Here is a 21,509-nt window from a genome sequence, read left to right as displayed (position 1 = left end):
AATTACTCCGGTTGATGTTGTGCAGAAGAGTTTATGGTGGGAACACAGCCAGCCATAGGAGGTATCAGGAGACTTTTAGCTAATCTCCTAGGGGTTCCAGCTATGGACGAGATTCTACAGAAAGCTGGACTAAATTGATATGTGGGGACTGCTGTGAATGATCCAGAGCTGTTTTCTGCAGTTTGAGGACGTAGAGAGCATTGAGTGATACATTTCCGACAAATGCACATCCTGATAATATTCTGATTGAGCCACTCGGACTGAAAGAAAACCCGAGAGCTTATGTTTCAAGAGCCCTTCAAGTGTGGAGAAATGTTACAGGAAATTATCCGGATTTGAATCAAATGGAACAATACATTTTGCGAGCCAAAATACAGAAGAGGTTGCCCCTACCAGTGAGGAGCAAACTGGCAGAGGTGGTTGGCCTTGGAAGTATGGCAAAAGGTGTGAATACAGATCATATAGCCCACCAGGTGGGGATGACAAGAAGAAGGAGAAGAAGCAGGCTTTGGTCAAATAGAGTCAGTCTCTGCTAAATCAGCTATCATCACAACAATAGCTGAGTCAGGTTCAGCTCTAACTATCTCAGCTATCATTGATACCTCCAGCTGTTGCATGCTCTGATGAAGCACATGGGTTAGCTTATGTTGCAAAAGGGGAAGTTAGAAGTGAAATCACAAAGGCGTCTGGGTTTTGGGCACCATACTTATTTGAGTAGATTGATTATGTCATAGGTAGGTGCACAATCTGTTGGAGAAATAATGTTCAGAAGGGTATGATAGTTCCTCCTGGTCACATTCCGACTCCAAGGGGTCCTATGCATGAGTTGTTGTAGATTTTTGTTGGCAACATAAAACTAGTTGAAGGGAAAAGATATTTATTAGTGGTAGTAGCTTTATCAGTACCTAAATTTTGTGTAAAGAAGTCATAGGTAGATAGGGACTTCCAGATCTCCTCAGATAATGAGAAAGAGTTTGTGGATAAGATGGTAAGAATGATTTTGCAAAATTGGGGATTAGACAACATCTTGGAGCAGTTTACCACCCATAAAGTCAAGGGATTTGTGAAAAAATGAATGCGAGTTTGAAAAATCGCATTGCCAAAATCTGTCAGCAGACATGTTTAAATTGGGTAGCAGCACTCCCATTAACATTAATGACGAAGACGAGGATGAGGTGGAAGAATATTCTTTTTGAATATTTAATCATTTTATATTCATTCTTAGTGGATCTGGCATTACCTTATGGAGTTGTGATTCGCATATGATGTGTCTGTTGTTTTTCCCAAGGACTCGCTGTTGTTTTCTTTCCCTTTTAGAAAGAAAGGGGGGAGGTTTAGTGTTTGGAGATCGGGATGCGTTGAAGGGGTGCACACCTTCATGGATGGATGATAAAAAAGGACTGAGAGACTCTGAACAAGAAGGTCTACACCCAACACCATCAACACCACTTGGGAGTCGACATGTGGAAGAGTTTCAGTCTGATACATTGATGTGTTTATATGTCTTTGCTTGAGTACGTTGGGACCTCAGATGTCTTTTCTTTTCTTTTTACGAGTTAGGGAAATGGGTTTTAGGTTTGTTATCGGGTCCGATAGGTCGACTAGCCCGCTAACGAACATTATTTTAATTTGTTTATTTTTGGGGTTCCATATGTATTAGCTTAAGTCAACTGCATACATATTGAATTTTTCTTTTAACGTTGGACTGGAGTTCCATAAAGGAGGTTGCTTGTGGCAGGAGAACCGTGAGAGAATTTTTCCTGTCCAAATTGTTTGATGGATATTTCAGGAAAGTTGGCTGCCTGACAGGTTTTTTCGCTCTCACACTCCAGACAATGTCCAGTTGTTAAGCAAATGTAATGTGTTATATGTGTAATCACACTCATGTTCATCTTTTGTTTTTTGAGGCCCTGTATAGCCACGAAGGGGGGAATATGAGGTGTATAGACGATCAACTACGAACAAAGACCGTTGTATTAGTAGATATGGGGGAATACAATTAGACTACACCTTAGGCAGCTCCACAGCATGGATATTTGATTTGTCATTCACTGCGCAGGTCAGAACTCAACATATAGAGGTTACGATGCTATGTCTGAATGTTGACCTTTCGGGTGAAAGGTCAAAAGGGGGAATTGTGGAATTATTAGCCTTAGTATTGTTCATATTACTCTTTTAAGATGTATTATGTTTAGCATTGAAAGCTTAATGGTCATATTGTACAATTCTAAGAGCTAAGAGTCAGCACATAAGGCTGTGTGCTGACTAATGTTGGAATACACAAGGATGTCAGATAACAGGAAATACCTCGAAGCTAATAGTAGTAGACCCTGGGATTAGCACACCACACATGTGGTTCATCTGGTCAGATAAGCAGAGCCATTGTCTGGAAAACAGGGGGAGTTGGTAAACACAGGGAATACCTTAAGCTGACCTTGTAGACGCACTCACGTCTCGAGCGCACCCTTAAACTTTTATGATGTGGATTAGTGAGATGGCCTAACGCACACATTGGAGGCTGGGGTAAGGAAGGAGCGGTCATGCGACTATAAAAAGGGAGTCAGATGAGAAGGGGTCAGAGCTTACTTGGGAGATACATGATGCATGTTCTCTGTTTGTAACCTCTCCAGAATTCTGTAATAAAACCGTTTGTTTCACTTCAGTCTGATCTACTCGTCTCATTTATTTTGCATCAACGAACACGCAGGACTGGTTTCGTCCACATAACACAAAGAGAATTAAAGAACTCATGACTGAGTAAAAGTTAGAGGCTCCAGTGACAAAAACTCTTCCTGCTTCTAAGTGAAGCAACTGCACAGTAAAGTCAGGGCCCTTCCTGTTCTGTTTTTACCCTATCTTGCTCTTAAAGCCTACAGAAAAAGGAACTCTCATGCAAAATAAGATTCATTATTATAAATATTTAAAGCAAATACATGAATTATTATTAAATTACATATATTAATACAAAAATGCATTTTACATGGCTTTCAGGACTTTTTTATTAGATTTTTTTTGGGATGTAAATAATTGACACATCTGTTATGCAGGAGTAAATAATTGTATTGTAAATGGTATTTTACCTGCAATGTAACTGAATTGTTAGACTTTTCTTTACTGCTGTGAGATCAAGCTTGTACACAAGAAAGACATTTCCTTTCCTTTATGCTCATCTTTCCCAAGGGTGCCAAGAATTCTGGAGAGCCACTGTGAAGACTATTCTTTTTCCATTGTCATAATACAAATGCAAAAGTAAAGTGTAGGTGTACAGTTCATTGCTCCATCTACAAGTGCAAGTTAAAACTCTGCCATGCAAAGCAAAAGCCATATATCAACAACACCCAGAAACACCGCCGGCTTCTCTGGGCCCAAGCTCATCTGAGATGGACTGACGCAAAGTGGAAGTCCACATTTCAAATTGTTTTTGGAAATCATGGACATCGTGTCCTCCGGGCCAAAGAGGAAAAGGACTGTCCGGATTGTTATCAGCACAAAGTTCAAAAGCCAGCATCTCTGATGGTATGGGGGTGTGTTAGTGCCCATTGGATGGGTAACTTGCACATCTGTGAAGGCACCATTAATGCTGAAAGGTACATACAGGTTTTGGAGCAACATATGCTGTCATCCAAGAAACGTCTTTTTCATGGACGTCCTGCTTATTTCAGCAAGACAATGCCAAGCCACATTTTGCATGTGTTACAACAGCGTGGCTTCGTAGTTAAAGAGTGCGGGTACTAGACTGGCCTGGCTGCAGTCCAGACCTGTCTCCCATTAAAAATGTGTGGCACATTATGAAGCGCAAAATCTGACTAACGGAGACCCCGGACTGTTGAACAACTGAAGTTGTACATCAAGCAAGAATGGGAAAGATTTCCACCTACAAAGCTTCAACAACTAGTGTCCGCAGTTCCCAAATGCTTATTAAAATTACACACCTCACTGGAGCTTGGGAAATGCCTTGAATAAACAGATGTTATTATGGATTAATATCATTAGATGTTGAGGCATTTTATAACATCCCAATTATTATTTTTCCATGCCATGTTTTTGTGCTGATGTTAATGCCAGATGAGGTTCTGCAGTCTGCTCTCTGCAGTCACTGAGTCAGCAGAGTGTTGGCCACATTTATGCACTATGCGCCTCAGCAATCAGCCACCCTGCTCTGTAACTTTACGTGGTCTGCCACTTTGAGGCTGCGTGACTGTGGTTCCAAAATGCTTCCACTTTTCAATAATACCATTCACAGTTGATCATGCAATGTCTAGGAAGGAAGAAATTTCAGTCTCACTTGTTGCAATGGTGGCAGCCTATTACAGTACCATGAATTCAGTGAGCTCTTTAGAACGACCCATTGTTTCACAAATGTTTGTAACTCAGACTGCATGGCTAGGTGTTCAGTTTTATGCACTGCCTATGTGACGGAATGAAAACCTAAATTCAATGATTAAGGGGTGTGTCCCAATACTTTTATCCATACAGTGTAATTACACCATAATCCATTAGAGTTATCTTTTTTAGGTTGGATTGACTTTATACACTGTCACATGTCCACACATTTTATTTCATTGTTCTATTTTAAAATATTAGGTTCTGAAATGGTACAAATAATACCTTTCCCCTGGAATTGTTTAAGGTATACAGTACATATTTGTCATTTACACCTTGATGGATGAAACCTGTTCCTGCAAAGTATTTTCTCTGACAATGTATAGCTGCACAAGGTACAGCAAGATTATGTATGATTAGTTTACTTGAATTAATTCTACAGTGAAATCGGGTCTTTTTAGAGCAATGTGTGAAATTCTGGACTGATATGTTTAGTTTTTAGCCTCCTGTTTCAAAATGTACAATTTACAATGTGTTATAGTGTCATAATATAGATGAAATTATCAAATTTGATTGACTGGTCTGATAATGTGAATACAGTTTAGTCCTTATGTATTATTTTATAGGTTGATAAATATGCTTTGATTTCATACCCCTTATATAAAGCACCTAGAACACACTTAATTTACTTGCATGTTATTTTTGGGACTGTAAAGCATTTTGAGCTATTCCAGTTGTAAAGTGCTATATAATAACAAGAAGAATAATAAGAAGAATGTTGTTGTTTATGATGATTAGTACGGAGCCCTGCTGGTGATGTCCTGTATACATAAAAATAATGTGTGGCCACGACTTAGTAGGCATGGGAACAAGATCCTAATGTGTGGCCACAAATTAGTAAGGCATGATCTTGTTTCCATGCCTTACTAAGTCGTGACCCTAACTCAACTATCTCATTCCCACGTGTTGATAAGGTGTGGGCAGACATTATTTTTTAATTATATGGAATGTTACCAACAGGGCTCCATGGATTAGTGATTTATCATATTGTATTTGTAACTGTTTTGTAAAAGTCATTTAAAATATCAGACTCATCTTTTTTTCCTCTGTTCATAAAATGCAAACACTGGAGTCTATCTGTTTTGCAGGAAGGCAGTGATCTCCAGCCAGTAGCTCTTAAAGAGAGAATTAGAGGTGCTGATCTGATTGGCTGTTGCTGCAGCATGCCTAACCACGCCCTTTAATAATGTCTTCATTCTAACTCCACCTCTGCTTTCAGTTCCACAGCTCTGCAGCGAGTTAGAGCCTGCACTGCTGATCAGAACAATGCTTAAATGTGTTCACTGACAGTGGTTTTCTGAAGTGTTCCTGAGCCCATGTGGTAATATCCGTTACAGAATGATGTCGGTTTTAATGCAGTGCTGCCTGAGGGATCGAAGGTCACGGGCATTCAATGTTGGTTTTCTGTCTTGCCGCTTACTTTCAGAGATTTCTCCAGATTATCTGAATCTTTTGATGATATTATGGACTGTAGATGATGAAACAATTTGCTCATGCAGTTGTTCACAAAGCGGTGAACCTCACCCCATCACTGCTTGTGAACGACTGAGCCTTTCAGGGATGCTCCCTTTATACCCAGTCATGACACTCATCTGTTTCCAGTTAACCTGTTCACCTGTGCAATGTTCCAAACAGGTGTTTTTTGAGCATTCCTCAACTTTCCCAGTCTTTTGTTGCCCCTGTCCCTGTCATGATTGGCCCCTCCCAGTTCGGTAAATGTGCTTTTGTTTACCTTTTGATCTTCCATGCGCGTTTTTTTTTGGTTTCCTAGTCCGGCCCCTTGTTTTGGTTACTCCGCCCCTGATTGTCTTCACCTGTGTTTCCAACTGTCCCTCGTTTACCCTTATGTATTTAAGCCCTGTGTTTTCCCCTGTCTGGTTACTGGTCTTTGTTTGATTTTTACTGTTTGGATGTTAGTCCAAACTGATTGTTTATTGTTTGATTCTGGTTTGTCTGTCATGTCTGCCCCCCAATCAGTACGTGTTGGCTCTATAACCCTGGACCGTTTAGACTATGACCCTGGATTTGCCCTTAATAAAAACATATGGGTCCGCCTCCTCGCTCCCCACCATCACAGTCCCAACTTCTCTGGAACATGTTGCAGGCATCAAATTCAAAATGAGTGAATATTTGCAAAAAACTTTTTTTATCCATTTTAAAATTAAATATCTTGTTTTGTAGTGTATTCAATTGAATATAGGTTGAAAAGGATTTGCAAATCATTGTATTCTGTTTTTATTTATGTTTTACACAATGTCCCAATTTCATTGGAACTGGGTTGTAAGTTAAAATTAGTTTTTGATTAGTAACTTAAAATCAGTGCTGTTTATGGAGTTTAATTAGTATGTAGTGCTATTTCTGTTTCTGTATGAGTCAAAACTGACAGCGTTAAGCTGAATTGGCTGCATTGTGCACATGTGCCATTTACTCTCGTGGTGCAAATGTTGCGTAGCTAATTACTGGTGTAGAGATCATCTTGATTGAATGTATGAAATAGTATTTGAACTAGTTTTCGAACTTTCATTGTCATATTATTTAAGAAAATATCTATAGTTGTGTTAACTGGAAGAGAAACCATATGAATTGATGATATATCTTATTTCCATATAAGAAAATCTATTTAGCTTAATATTATTGTGTAAATTCAGAGCAGAATAAATGAGTCACTCTGAAAGTGACCAATGAAAAATTATTCCTAAACAGAAATAAACTCGCAGACTTTGACTAGACAATTTTTTTCTTGTTTTTTCACTGATCCACAGATCCATGGTGCTGCCCAGCCTGTGTATCACTTATTGCTGCCCCAGACATCCCCTTGGTCTGATGCCAGCAACATGTTTCAAAAAGTTAGGACAGGAGCAGTTTAAGACTAAGAAGGTGGTGAAATGTGAAAAAAACTTAGAGGCATGTCTGGATATAAAAGAAGCATTCAGGAAAGGCCAAGTCATTAATGAGTAAGGATGGGTTGAGGTTTGCCACATTGATAAGAAAGGGAACCAGCGAATAATCCAACAGTTAAGGAAATATGTTCCTCAGCGAGGGAATGCAAGGATTTTAGATATTTCACCTTCTACAATGTATATCATCTATATATATATATATATATATATATATATATATATATATATATATATATATCAAAAAAGCCAAATACCACTACTGAATGCTCTTGACCCCTCTGTATTATTATAAGCGTGGGGTCTGGAATACTTTGAAAAACTGTTGTCAATAAACACTATTCGTTACTGCATCCACAAACGCTTAACGTTAAGACTCAACCATGCGTAGTGGAAGCCATATGTCAACAACGCCCAGAATCATCTTAACTTCTCTGGGCATGAGCTTATCTGAAATGGACTGATGCATTGTGAATGTGTATCGTGGTCTGATGAGTCAACCTTTCAACAAAGACATTTTGTTTTATTTCACATTTTATTCTTTCCCGTCGCCATAATTTAAATCCAATAGAGTTTTGTCAGTTGGGATAGCAGTGCTCATCCTCAAACTCTGCCTACGAGCACAAGCTGCTGAATGCTGTTCTTTATTGGCTCCTTGCTGAAAAATCTGCATTAATTGTTTTCATGTTGTACGAAAGTTTCATGAATCAGATGCAGAGTAGTTTTGGATCATTAAACATCTGCCCTCTTTTTACAAAACTTTAATAATGACCCATGTAGAGGGATGTCCAAGCTTATTTCAACATGGCAATTGCCAAGAAAGTACATGTTACAACAGCATGGCTACATAATCATAATCAGAGAGTGAGTATGATAGACTGGCCTGCTTCCCAAACAAAAAGTGTGTAGCATTATGCACCACAAAATATGAACGAGTGTGCAGCCAAAGACAGCAAAAAGCTTCAATTCAAAATTCGATCTATTGGTGTACACAGTCTCTGGAGGAGCAGACTTTTCAGTAGAAATGCTGTCAGCTAGGTAGGCCTCAGGGAGCCAATTAGATAGTTAACTGAAGTTTGTAACACAATCTATTTTGTCTTAGAAATCAGAGTGTGACATAGATCAATTTTGTGAGTAGTTGGTTTGTCTGGTTCAATTATGATGCATAGCCCTAATGCCTGCCCATTGCAACAGCCCTGTGTTTCTGGGCCCTATGTTCCTCCCTTGTCATTGTGGAAATGACCCTTAAGTTCCCTCTGAACTACAATTCATCGTTTTAAGTTTTTTATTGATATACTTTAAACATTTTATTTACTATTTTGTGCAATGTATTTATTTCTCATATTATTGTCTGAAGTAACAGAAGGATCAGTCCTGCTATGAGCAAACCAAAGAGAGCCTGCATAATGACAGTGTTGTGCTTTTTTTTTAAATTATTTTTCTTTAGCTGAAATTCCCAAGGTGGTGTGGTCTGCTAAGGTCAGTGATATGTCAAACTGCCTGTGCCCACTGCCTCTGCCTCTTTTACACTGGTAATTCATTTTAACGTGTGAACTATCAGATCAGGGTACATTGACACACTTTCATCATTTATTGTCATTACTGAGTTATTTCACTTTCTTACAAAACAGACAGAAGATAATTCTCAATGGTTATTGTGAATAAACTAAGACTGCATCCTATAGTAGTTACACACTGCTTAGAACATCCTACACTCTGCTTAGAACATACACTGCACACGCAACTGCACACTGCTTAGAACACACACTGCACACGCAACTGCACAGAACATAGACTGCACGATAATCTAATCACATGTTAAAACAATGCAGAAAATAGTGATCTTTACAGCATTTTACACATTATTAGGATGAAAAGTAAACAGTGATAACACTTTTAGGAATTCCGGCACAAGGTGGACATCTAACTTCTGCAGTTACATGAATTCTGATCTAAAGTGGACAGTGACCAAAAACAACAGAAGCTTTTTTTTTTTCTTTTTCCAAATAACACTTATCTGGGGCAGCACAGTGGTGTGGTGGGTAGTGCTGTCGTCTCACAGCAAGTAGGGCCTGGGTTTGATTCCCCGGCCGGGTGACCAGGGTCTTTTCTTTGTGGAGTTTGTATGTTCTTCCCGTGTCTGTGTGGGTTGTCTCCGGGTACCCCAGTTAGAAGGTGTGTGTGTGTGGTTATCTGACTCCACTGACACTGTGAGAAATCTGTGTAGACTACAGTTTACACCATTACTGTCTTGACCCATATATTCCAGATTGACACACTTGGAGGAACAATTTATTCTTTTTAGAATCAACTCCCAGTCGTGCCACAGCGACTTGGAGCGAGAAAAGTATATTCCACATAGCTGAAAAGTTTACTTAGCAGTGTAAATGACAACAACGCATTATCACTGATTTGTAATGTACTATGTACTATATATATATATATATATATATATATATATATTTTTTTTTTTTTTTTTTTTTTTTTTTTTTAAACACTGAAAACATGCATAGTGAGTCCCATTTAAGAAAAAATATCTTACATAGTTCAGTTATGTAAGAAGGTTAAATCATACATGCTGCTGATTTGATTAATTTTTAGGTTCTATTTGTGATCCGACCTGAAGTGGTTTCACTGATGTTGGTTCTGTGGCAGAAACTGTAGTCACAGCTGTTGTCGCTGTTAAAAAAGGAGATATAAATTGGTGTAAGTGGCAAAAAATTACAGCTTGATCAGCAGGTATGAACAGTATTTGATACATGTGATCTTACTTGAAGGTCTTTCAGTGACAGTGAGGTGAACAGTAACCCCCACATCTCCTGCACTGAACCAGTACCAGCCAGCATCACTCTTCTGCAGACCCCTCATCTGCACATTGATGGATCCATTTGCATAGTCAATGATGGCACTGCTGAATTATAGGTCTCCCCCACTGAGAAACACCTCAAGCCTTCAAATTTGCACCATTTTTTCCATTTATTCTTATTTTCAGCACTGTAGAGACACTGGATACTGACAATGCCCCCTTCCTGACCACTGACTGTGTTTATCACCGATGGGAGGGGCAGTAGTAGGGGTTCGATGCGTTGTGGATCGGGCAGTGTCCGAAGGCGTGGGCCTTGGCGTTCTGATCCTCGGTTGCTGAAACTGGCTTTCGGAACTTGGAATGTTACCTCACTGGCGGGGAAGGAGCCTGAGTTGGTGTGTGAGGTTGAGAGATCCTGGCTAGATATAGTCGGGCTCACCTCAACACACAGCTTGGGCTCTGGGTCCAATTCATTGAGAGGGGCTGGACTTTATTCTTTTCTGGAGTTGCCCATGGTGAGAGGTGGTGGGCAGGAGTGGGCTCTCATAGCCCTTTGACTCGGCACCTGTATGTTGGGGTTTTCTCCGGTGGACAAGAGGGTAGCTTCCCTACACCTTCGGCTTGGGGAACGGGTCCTGACTGTTGTCTGTGCTTATGTACCGAACAGCAGTTCAGAGTACCCAGCCTTCTTAGAGTCCTTGGGAGGGGTGCTAGAAAGTGCTCCTCATGGAGACTCTATTGTCCTACTGGGGGACTTCAACGCTCACATGGGCAATGACAGTGAGACCTGGAGGGATGTGATTGAGAGGAATGGCCTCTCTGATCTGAACCCGAGTGGTGTTCAGTTTTTGGACTTCTGTGCAAACCACAGTTTGTCCATCATGAACACCATGTTCGAACACAAGGATGTCCATAAGCGCACATGGCACCAGGACACCCTAGGCTGCAGTTCAATGATTGACTTTGTAGTAGAGTCATTGGGCTTGCGGCCATGTGTTTGACACTCGGGTAAAGAGAGGAGCTGAGCTGTCAACTGATCACCACCTGGTAGTGAGTTGGATCAGGTGGTGGGGGCAGATGCCAGTCAGACCAGGCAAGCCCAAACGTATAGTGAGGGTTTGCTGGGAATGTCTGGCAGAAGAACCTATCAGATTGAGCTTTAACTCACACCTCTGTCAGATCTTTGACCAGATATCGGGGGAGGTGAGGGACATTCACTCAGAATGGGCCATGTTCCGCTCCTCCATTGTTGAAGCGGCTGACTGTAGCTGTGGTCGCAAGGTAGCTGGTGCCTGTCGGGGCGGTAATCCTCGAACTTGGTGGTGGACATCCCAGGTGAGAAATGCTGTCAAGCTGAAGGAGTCCTACTGGGCATGGTTGGTCTGTGGGACACCAGAGGCAGCTGGCAGGTATCTACAGACCAAGCCATCTGCAGCTTAAGTCGTCGCCAAGGCAAAAAAAGGAGTTTGGTGAGGCCTTGGACAGTGACTAAGTCAGCTCCAAAAAGATTCTGGCAAAGCGTCAGGCGACTCAGAAGGGGAAAGCAGTGTGCTACTAGCACTGTATATTGTGGAGATGGTGTGCTGTTGACTTCGACTGGAGACATCATCCGGCAGTGGAAGGAATACTTTGAGGACCTTCTCAATCCCACTGATACATTCTCCAGTGAGGAGGCAGAGTCTGGGGACACATCCATTACTGAGGCTGAAGTCACTAAGGTAGTTAAAAAGCTCCTTGGTGGCAAGGCTCCAGGGGTAGATGAGATCTGTCTGGAGTTCCTTAAAGCTTTGGATGTTGTGGGGCTGTCTTGGCTGACATACCTTTTCAACATTGCATGGACATCGGGGGCAGTGCCACTGGATTGGCAGACTGGGGTGGTGGTGCCTCTTTTTAAAAAGGGGGACTGGAGGGTATGTTCCAACTACAGGGGAATCACACTCCTCAGCCTCCCTGGTAAGGTCTATGCAGGGGTACTGGAGAAGAGAGTCCGGCTTATAGTCGAACCTCAGATTCAGGAGAAGTGCGGGTTCTGTCCGGGTCATGGAACAGTGGACCAAATCTTCACCCTCTCCAGGATTGTGGAGGGTTCATGGGAGTTTGCCCAACCAGTCCACATGTGCTTTGTGGATTTGGAGAAGGCATTCGACTGTGTTCCCCGGGGTATTCTGTGGGAGGTGCTTCGGGAGTACAGGGTACATGGCTCTTTGCTACGAGCCATTCAGGCCCTGTACAAACAAAGCAGGAGTTTGGTTCGCATGGCCGGCAGTAAGTCAAACACGTTCCCAGTGAGAGTTGGACTCTGTCAGGGCTGCCCTTTGTTACCGATTCTATTCATAATTTTCATGGATAGAATTTCTAGGTGCAATCAGGGGATGGAGGGTGTCTGGTTTGGTGACCTGCTGTTTGCAGATGATGTGGTCCTATTTTGGACATCAGGTTGTGAACTTCAGCTTTCGCTGGATCGGTTTGCAGCCAAGCGTGAAGTGGCCGGAATGAGAATCAGTACCTCCAAATCTGAGGCCATGGTTCTCAGGTGAAAAAGGGAAAAGCCCTCTCTGGGTTTGCAGATAAACTCTTGCCTCAAGTGGAGGAGTTTAAGTATCTCGGTTCTCGGTATCTATTGTTCACGAGCGATGGTAAAAGGGAGTGGGAGATTGACAGGCGGATTGGTGCTAGGTCAGCAGTGATGCGGGCTCTTTACCGGTCTGTTGTGGTAAAGAAAGCTGAGCCATCAGCCAAGGCTCTCGATTTACGATCTACGTTCCCACCCTCACCTACGGTCATGAGCTCTGGGTAATGACTGAAAGAACGAGATCGCGATTACAAGCAGCTGAAATGAGTTTCCTCCGCAGAGTGTCTGGACTCTCCCTTAGAGATAGGGTGAGAAGTTTGGTCATCCGGGAGGGACTCGGAGTAGAGCCGCTGCTTCTCCATGTCGAGAGGAGCCAGCTGAGGTGGTTCGGGCATCTGTTTAAGATGCCTCCTGGACACCTCCCTCAGGAGGTGTCGCAGGCAAGTCCAACCGGGAGGAGATATATATATTGCCCAGCTGGCCTGGGAGCACCTCAGAATCCCCCCGGGGGAGCTAGTGGAAGTGGCTGGGGAAAGGGAGGTCTGGGCCTTATTGCTTAGGATGCTGCCCCCATGACCCGAATCCCAGAGAAGCGGAAGATAATGGATGGACATCAGGATCTGAATAACGAGGCACAGAAAGAGTGGTGTAAACACACTCTTGATCAGAATGACAGACATTTTACAAGCTTTTAAAGTTTTAAAGAACATGTTCAATCTCACACAGAGAGACTTCTAACCTGAACTGACTGTCAGGTATAAATAATCCTCGTCATCAAGGGTCCCTCTCCCACCAATTTCTACAGCACACCAGTAATACCCAGAGTCAAAGTCTCAGAGGCTGTTCAGTTCCACAGTAAACATTCTGGGAGCCAGTCCCACTGTTCAGTTCCACAGTAAACATTCTAGGAGCCAGTCCCACCACATACACCAGTATTTATGGTATGTAGTATTTGTATTTATCATAAACATATGGAATCGTGATAGATCCTCCACATTTTACAGCCTCTTCAGTGTCTTCAGGCTCTCAGAAACTGCAAAAAAGAAGCCAAAATATACCACAGCATCAGTCATCCACTCTTAAAAGGGTTCTGAAAGGGTTCTTGGTGTATAATCTGCTTATACTACTCACTTTTCACTTGGATACCCCTATATTGTATCTACAGTCATTATCCATTTTATCAGCTCCACTTACCATATAGAGGCACTTTCTAAATCAATAATTACACAGCAGCACTGCCAATTCACTGGTATCAGCACAACACACACTAACACTCCACTTCTACACCAGTGTCACTATTGAGTCCCCAGTCTTGATACTTAATAAATGTACCTAATAAAATGGCCAGTGAGAGTATATAGAACCATGATGACTTGAACAAAAAATTGAAATGGTTTAAATGTGCTTGTGCCATTTATTAAACAGTTGCATACAGATGTTATGGAGGTCAGTTATTAAATGTTTTTAAAATAAAAAGTGTGTGAATTTTAAGATTACTTTTTCCAGGGGGTAATAAATAAAGTAATGCGCTTTCAGTTTCAGAGATGGTGAGTGATCTGTAATAGATTAACTATCCTAACTCTGCTCACTATTCACTGTAATAGATTAACTATCCTAACTCTGCTGACTATTCACTGAAGAGGTAGTAAAGATACATTCACTAGACCAGATGTAACAGTAAAAATGCTGAGAAATGAAAATGTACATGTGAAACCTGTTATCAGGTGGTCTTGCTCTAGGGCACTTCAGTCACAAACTGCTCAGTGACTGCTCAGGTGATCAAATCAGCGACCTTCTCGCGACAGGACTGTTTCTTTACAGATATTTTACTTACAGAATTACTGGCACTCTGATAAAGATGAACAAACGTATGTAAACGTATATGAGAGGGAGATAATGTGTCACAATTATTGGCATCCCATGAAATTCTTTTAAAATTTGATTAAAATAGAGTCTACATCTAATTCTGTTCTAATCTAGCGCCAAAGGCAAAAATGTACTGTAATTGAATAGTAATATTTTTATTTATAGAGCACTTTTCATGTTGGTGTCAGCTTAAAGTGTTTTACACACAGGTGATAAAGCTTCATAATAATAGAAGACAGATCAATATAATATAATATAATATAAATAATAATATAAAAAAAAAGATGAATACCAAAGAGAAACAGAATTTTAATTAAACTCTATTTTAAAAAGATACATTTTCAATGTTCTATCTGTCTATCTATCTGTCTATCTAAATAGAAAGGACAATTCTGAATGTTTGAATTATATGCTTTGTTTAATGTGGGACTCCGCAGTATTACAGTCAATACCAGTAAGAGACGGAGGGGAAAAACAGAAACAATTACAAAACAGGATGAGTGTTGTAGTTAAACTGCTTCACTCAGAGGCAGGAAGAGTCTTTGTCTCTGTAATCTCTTACAGAAACATGCACTTCCACTCACTCATGAGTTCTTTAATTCTCTTTGTTTTACTCCTCTGTATCTCAGGTAAGATCAATGCTGCATTATTCCTGTACAGTGTATATGATTTTAAACTTTCAGTTTTATTAATCTATATTACCTCATGTTGCTTCAGTGTAATGAATCCATTTACAGCACTTTGCAGTGACATGATACATACACTGCTCAAAAAAATAAAGGGAACACTTAAACAACACAATATAACTCCAAGTAAATCAAACTTCTGTGAAATCAAACTGTCCACTTAGGAAGCAACACTGATTGACAATCAATTTCACAGCTGTTGTGCAAATGGAATAGACAACAGGTGGAAATTATTGGCAATTAGCAAGACACACTCAATAAAGGAGTGGTTCTGCAGGTGGGGACCACAGACCACTTCTCAGTACCTTTCTGCTTTCTGGCTGATGTTTTGGTCACTTTTGAATGTTGGTGGTGCTTTCACACTCGTGGTAGCATGAGACGGACTCTACAACCCACACAAGTGGCTCAGGTAGTGCAGCTCATCCAGGATGGCACATCAATGCGAGCTGTGGCAAGAAGGTTTGCTGTGTCTGTTAGCATAGTGTCCAGAGGCTGGAGGTGCTACCAGGAGACAGGCCAGTACACCAGGAGATGTGGAGGAGGCCGGAGGATGGGCAACAACCCAGCAGCAGGACCGCAAATGGTTAGAAACCGACTCCATGAGGATGGTATGAGGGCCCGACGTCCACAGATGGGGGTTGTGCTCACAGCCCAACACCGTGCAGGACGCTTGGCATTTGCCAGAGAACACCAGGATTGGCAAATTCGCCACTGGCGCCCTGTGCTCTTCACAGATGAAAGCAGGTTCACACTGAGCACATGTGACAGACGTGACAGAGTCTGGAGACGCCATGGAGAGCGATCTGCTGCCTGCAACATCCTTCAGCATGACGAGTTTGGCAGTGGGTCAGTAATGATGTGGGGTGGCATTTCTTTGGAGGGCTGCACAGCCCTCCATGTGCTTGCCAGAGGTCGCCTGACTGCCATTAGGTACCGAGATGAGATCCTCAGACCCCTTGTGAGACCATATGCTGGTGCGGTTGACCCTGGGTTCCTCCTATTGCAGGACAATGCTAGACCTCATGTGGCTGGTCTAGTCATGTCAGCAGTTCCTGTAAGATGAGGGCATTGAAGCTATGGACTGGCCCACCCGTTCCCCAGACCTGAATCCGATTGAGCACATCTGGGACATCATGTCTCGCTCCATCCACCAATGCCACGTTGCACCACAGACTGTCCAGGAGTTGGCAGATGCTTTAGTCCAGGTCTGGGAGGAGATCCCTCAGGAGACCATCCGCCACCTCATCAGGAGCATGCCCAGGCGTTGTAGAGAGGTCATACAGGCACATGGAGGCCACACACAATACTGAGCCTCATTTTGACTTGTTTTAAGGACATTACATAAAAGTCAGATCAGCCTGTAGTGTGTTTTTCCATTTTAATTTTGTGTGTGACTCCAAATCCAGGCCTCCATTGGTTAATAAATTTGATTTCCATTGATGATTTTTGTCTGATTTTGTTGTCAGCACATTCAACTTTGTACAGAACAAAGTATTCCATGAGAATATTTCATTCATTCAGATCTAGGATGTGTTATTTGAGTGTTCCCTTTATTTTTTTGAGCAGTGTATTTTATTACAAATGTTAAGAATAGAAGGAGGTTTGAATACATCAATAAACAGCTTGCATTTGAATAAATCATCTCCTGGTGGGCATTTTTAAACCTTTCTGGTGTGGTACAGTTTGAGGATACCATGAGTCTGCAGCAGATAATTTAATTCAGGTTATTGTTCAGTCAATGAATCAGTCAGCCTTTATTTACCCTGGGGTTTATTTAACACTGGGGGTGACCTTCATTTATGGGGGGGGACTGAATGTGTAAGAATATATCAAATAATAAAATTAGATAAAGCTAGAAATGTGCATGTCCTGAAGAAAAAGCAGAATGGTTGCACAGCGTTTACTATATCTTAGGTAATTGCTAAGGTAACTAGGGTGGTTGCTAGGAATTTGTTATTGACTCCCTTTTGGTTGCAAGGCAGTTGCTATGGTGTCCCAGGTGGTTGCTAAGGTGGTGCTATGGGATTGCCATGGTATCTCAGGTAATTGATAAGCTGTTGCTAGTATGGTTACTAAGGTATCCAATGTGGTTGCAATGATGTTCCTATGTTATCCCATGAAGTTTCTGGGGGCTGCTAGGCAGTTGCTATGGTATCCTAAGAGGTTGCTAGGTGTTGCTAGGCACTTCTTAGGTGGTTTCCATGTTGTATGAGATGTTACTTCAGTCATTTGAGGAAGGCACCAAGTGGCAGCAATGTGATTTTGAAAATGAATGGGAGTCTATGAGAAGAAGAAGAGATGAAAAAAAAAAAGACAGAGTAGAACAGGTCAGTATGGCTGTGAATTAGAGCTTGAGGACCGGCCCTGAGTGAGGACATGTAGTTTGGTGGGTGTTCGAGTGAGAGTGAAAAAGAATGGGACTCTAAGGGCGGAACGAGGGATGAAAAGGTGACACATGGAGGAGCACAGGTCAGTACGGCTACGAATTAGAGCTTTGGGTCCTGCCCTAAGTGAATTTGGGGGCTGGCAGGAAAAAGAAACATTAGGACTTTGTTGGGGACCAAAATGAAAGGGACTCTATGATAGGAATGAGGGATAAAAAAACAACATATAGAGGAATGTGAGTCTGTATGGCTGTGGATTAAAGCTTGGGCACCTGCCCTGAGTGAGAACATGCATTTTGGTGGCTGTTGAACACTGGAAATAATAGGGCTTGTGTAAGGATGAAAATGAATGGGACTCTATGGAAGGAACGAAAGATGAAAAAACGACACATAGAGGAGTGCAAGTCAGTATGGTTGTGGAATAGAGCTTGAGGGCCTACCCTGAGGACATGTAGTTTGTTGGCTGTCACTCAATGAGTAATAGTTTGTGTGGTGGCGAAAATGAATGTGAGTCTATGAGAGGAACAAGTGATGGAAAAATAGACAAACAAAGTGCAGGTCAGCACAACATTCTGCAATGCTAAGTTATTGGTTTCTGTTCCACAGACGCTGAGAGCATGAGGACACTAAAGAATTTAGCTGTAAAACATGGAGGATCTCTCACTATTCCATGCTTTTATGAAGAGCAATACAAATCAGACCGTAAATACTGGTGTAAAGGGTGGGACTGGATCAACTGTAAAACAGTAGCCTATACAAACACAAGTGGAAGAACATCAGTCACTGATCATCCAACCCTGAATATGTTTACTGTGGAACTGAAGAGCCTCCAAGACTCTGACTCTGGATATTATTGGTGTGCTGTGGAAATTGGTGTCAGCCCTGATGACAAGGATCATTTGTACCTGACGGTCAGTGCAGGTAAGGATTCTCTCTGTGTGAGGTTCAACATGTTTACTGTAGCTTAAAGATTATGTCACTTATTATGCAGGACATGTTTTACCCCTTATTCTCTGTCTCTTTATTCAGATCCTGCTGTGTCAGTGATAAACAGCAGAGTGAGTGGTCAGGAAGGGGGCAGTGTCAGTGTCCAGTGTCTCTACAGTGCTGAATATCAGACAGAACAGAAGCAGTGGTGCAGATTTAAAGACTGGGGTTGCTTCACAGTAGAGAGGACTAATACATCCCAGAATTCAGCAGTGCTGGTCAGTGATGATGAAAAAGGATCTGTCAGTGTGGAGATGAGGGGTCTGCAGAAGAGTGATGCTGGCTGGTACTGGTTCAATGCAGGAGATGTGGGGGTTACTGTTCACCTCACTGTCACTGAAAGACCTTCAAGTAAGATCACATGTATCAGAAATACTGTTCATATCTGCTGATCATCAAGTTATAATGTCATGCCACTCATTTTGTTTCTTCTCTCATGTTACTAACAGTTGTAAGTGTGACCACTCCAGGTACTGTCACTCTCATGCCTCTCACTGTTGCTTGAAGCACGAGCACTCAAATAAATAGCGATTGATGTAAAGATTATTCAGTTACATTCTGACTGTGTTAAAGCTGTAAATTAACCTTTTGAGTTTTAATTTCTTGATTCTTTTCTCTTCAGAGGAAACTACATGTTCTGGCACTGATAAACACAAGTGAGTAGATACCTAATTCTAAAAATACTGAAGAGAATGAAAGACCTCAGTATTGGTCAGCACTTATGGTGCATTTGGACATCCTTGTCAGCTTGTAGAGCTGGAAAATTGCCACATCAGTACAAAGCAGACTTGTCCTATGAAAATGTAATCTTACAATATTTGGCAAGAACAAAAGATTTTAAAATTATCACAGTATTGCATTTAGAAAAAACATGCTACATCAATGACCACGACATACAAGTTAAAACATTCATGAAAATGATCTATGATGCGTTTATGTACATGATACAGAAATTAAACCATCACTGATACATTAACTTACCTATTTGTGAAGGTTGGGTTTATGTCACTGCTACCTACCATTTACATCTACCAGCAGAGAGTATGCCATTTTAGCATCTCTTTTTTGGCTTTTCCCACCGCTTTCTCACTCCAAGTGTTAGGGGTGTCATTCCTCTTGCCACCTGAGCCCCCCGGTGATGTAGTGATAACACATTATAGAATCTGACATCACCATAAGACAGTCTGATACCTCAGTTTGTGAAATTAAACAGGTTGTGATTTATTCCTGCTTTGTTTTGTGTTTCAGAGAGTCACAGCAGTTCTGTCTTACACACAACTGAATGATTCCACATACGCTGAGATCCTGGAGGTGTCGATAATTAAGAAAGTACAACACTACAGCTTTTGTATCTGAGCTTCTGTTGTGCACAACAGGTTCATCAGCAATGTCAGTTTGAATGTATTTCTTCATCTTCTTGCTTCATGAGCTCCTGTTTTGACTGCTGTTTCTGCTTTTATTGGTTTCTCTGAACAAATTCCAACCCAGACTACACTTTCAAAACTCAGCTAATAGAACTGCACCAGTACCTGTCATCCCAAATTCAATATATATATATATATATATATATATATATATATATATATATATATATATATATATATATATATACCCAATTCCAGAACAATCCAGGACCAGGACAGCACATGAAATGCCAATATAAACAGTAAATTCTCAAACTATATTACATTGAAAACAGTACAAAAACATAGTAATTAGATGTTTTACATTGTGAACTTCATTGTTTTTTTGTGTATATGTTCTTTCAATTTACCCTTATGGCTTTTGGTGGATGCTTTTATCCAGAGTGACTTACCAAAAAGTAGTTTTAAGAATCTTGCCCAAGGACTCTTATTGTAGTGGAGGGTGCTTACCCAGGTAGAGGATTGAACGCTGGTCTACAGCATAGAAGGCAGAGGTGTTACCCACTACACTATTCCAACAATTGCCTAATGCGAATATAGGAACAGGAGCATATTTGTCACTGTGTTACATCACCGTTCAAGTGACCCACTGCTCTTTAAGTGACATGAACAGAAACGCCTAGTGGTAGAAGTGAATTCACTAGTAAAACCATCATGAGATGCACAAACTCTCATTTATTATCAGCTACTTCAGTATAAGTGACAGAATGACTGGTGACTATTGAGCACATACACTGTAAATATGTTTCCTCAGTCAACATGAAAATACTTACTGATTGTAGAAGTGAGTAAGTAAGTATATAATAAGTATGTTGATGCTTGAGGATTTTAAACATTTCAGTTGTTTCAACATTTAATCCATCCATTCATCCATCCATCCATCCATCCATCCATTTTCTAAGCCGCTTCTCCATCAGGGTCGCGGGGGGTGCTGGAGCCTATCCCAGCGGTCATCGGGCGGAAGGCAGGATACACCCTGGACAGGTCGCCAGTCCATCACAGTGCGTTTAATCCATATTTAGAAATTTCACATAACTTTAATTCACATCTGATGTTCAGTGTAAATAAGAAAAATATATCTATTAAATATAAAAAATCTAACAAATTCATTGTAGATATTGTGTTCTAGCATTAAAAATGTGCATCCAAACTGAAGTGAAAACATAATTATTTAATGAATGAGAATCATTTTTAACATACAAAACTTTAAAGGATGGTGTCAATCACATATTTTTATTTGGGGTGTATCTTTAAGTAACAGAGCTGTGTAGATCTAGCATTGATTACTGTATACAGCTGTATGTACGCATGTTTGTTAAATACTGCTAGTTCTCACACATAGAAATAGAACCTGTTCTACATACATTTTGATAAATGAAACCCCAAAAGCCTAACAGAACAGTCTGTTCTGTTGGGGAGTGTAATAAATGATAAATGGCTCCTGGTGGTTTGTCCTGCATTTTCTCTTTGATTTTCTCTGCATATTATAATATTATGATGGGGT

At 41.1% G+C, this 21,509-nt stretch overlaps 1 protein-coding gene across 3 annotated transcripts; it reads left to right on the top strand.

Moving 5' to 3' along the window:
• Positions 1-15,078: 15,078 nt before the first annotated feature.
• LOC108427125 (CMRF35-like molecule 5) lies at positions 15,079-20,962 on the top strand. 3 transcript variants are annotated; one of them, XM_037531142.1, is made up of 7 exons: positions 15,079-15,153; positions 18,201-18,515; positions 18,624-18,932; positions 19,031-19,051; positions 19,204-19,237; positions 19,830-19,910; positions 20,923-20,962. In XM_037531142.1, exons 1-6 carry the CDS (start codon positions 15,093-15,095, stop codon positions 19,861-19,863), a joined length of 774 nt encoding a protein of 257 aa, XP_037387039.1. In that variant the 5' UTR covers positions 15,079-15,092; the 3' UTR covers positions 19,864-19,910; positions 20,923-20,962. The 3 variants fall into 3 exon arrangements, with proteins under 3 accessions (XP_037387039.1, XP_017552560.1, XP_037387040.1); XM_017697071.1 differs by lacking the exon at positions 20,923-20,962 and having other exon boundaries at positions 19,830-20,112; XM_037531143.1 differs by lacking the exons at positions 19,031-19,051; positions 20,923-20,962 and having other exon boundaries at positions 19,830-20,112.
• The last annotated feature ends 547 nt before the right edge of the window (positions 20,963-21,509 follow it).

Source organism: Pygocentrus nattereri, chromosome 19 (assembly GCF_015220715.1).
Source record: "Pygocentrus nattereri isolate fPygNat1 chromosome 19, fPygNat1.pri, whole genome shotgun sequence".
NCBI classification, from domain to species: domain Eukaryota; kingdom Metazoa; phylum Chordata; class Actinopteri; order Characiformes; family Serrasalmidae; genus Pygocentrus; species Pygocentrus nattereri.
The sequence above is the reverse complement of the archived record's forward strand: the minus strand, read 5'-3'. Positions and strand labels throughout refer to the sequence as shown.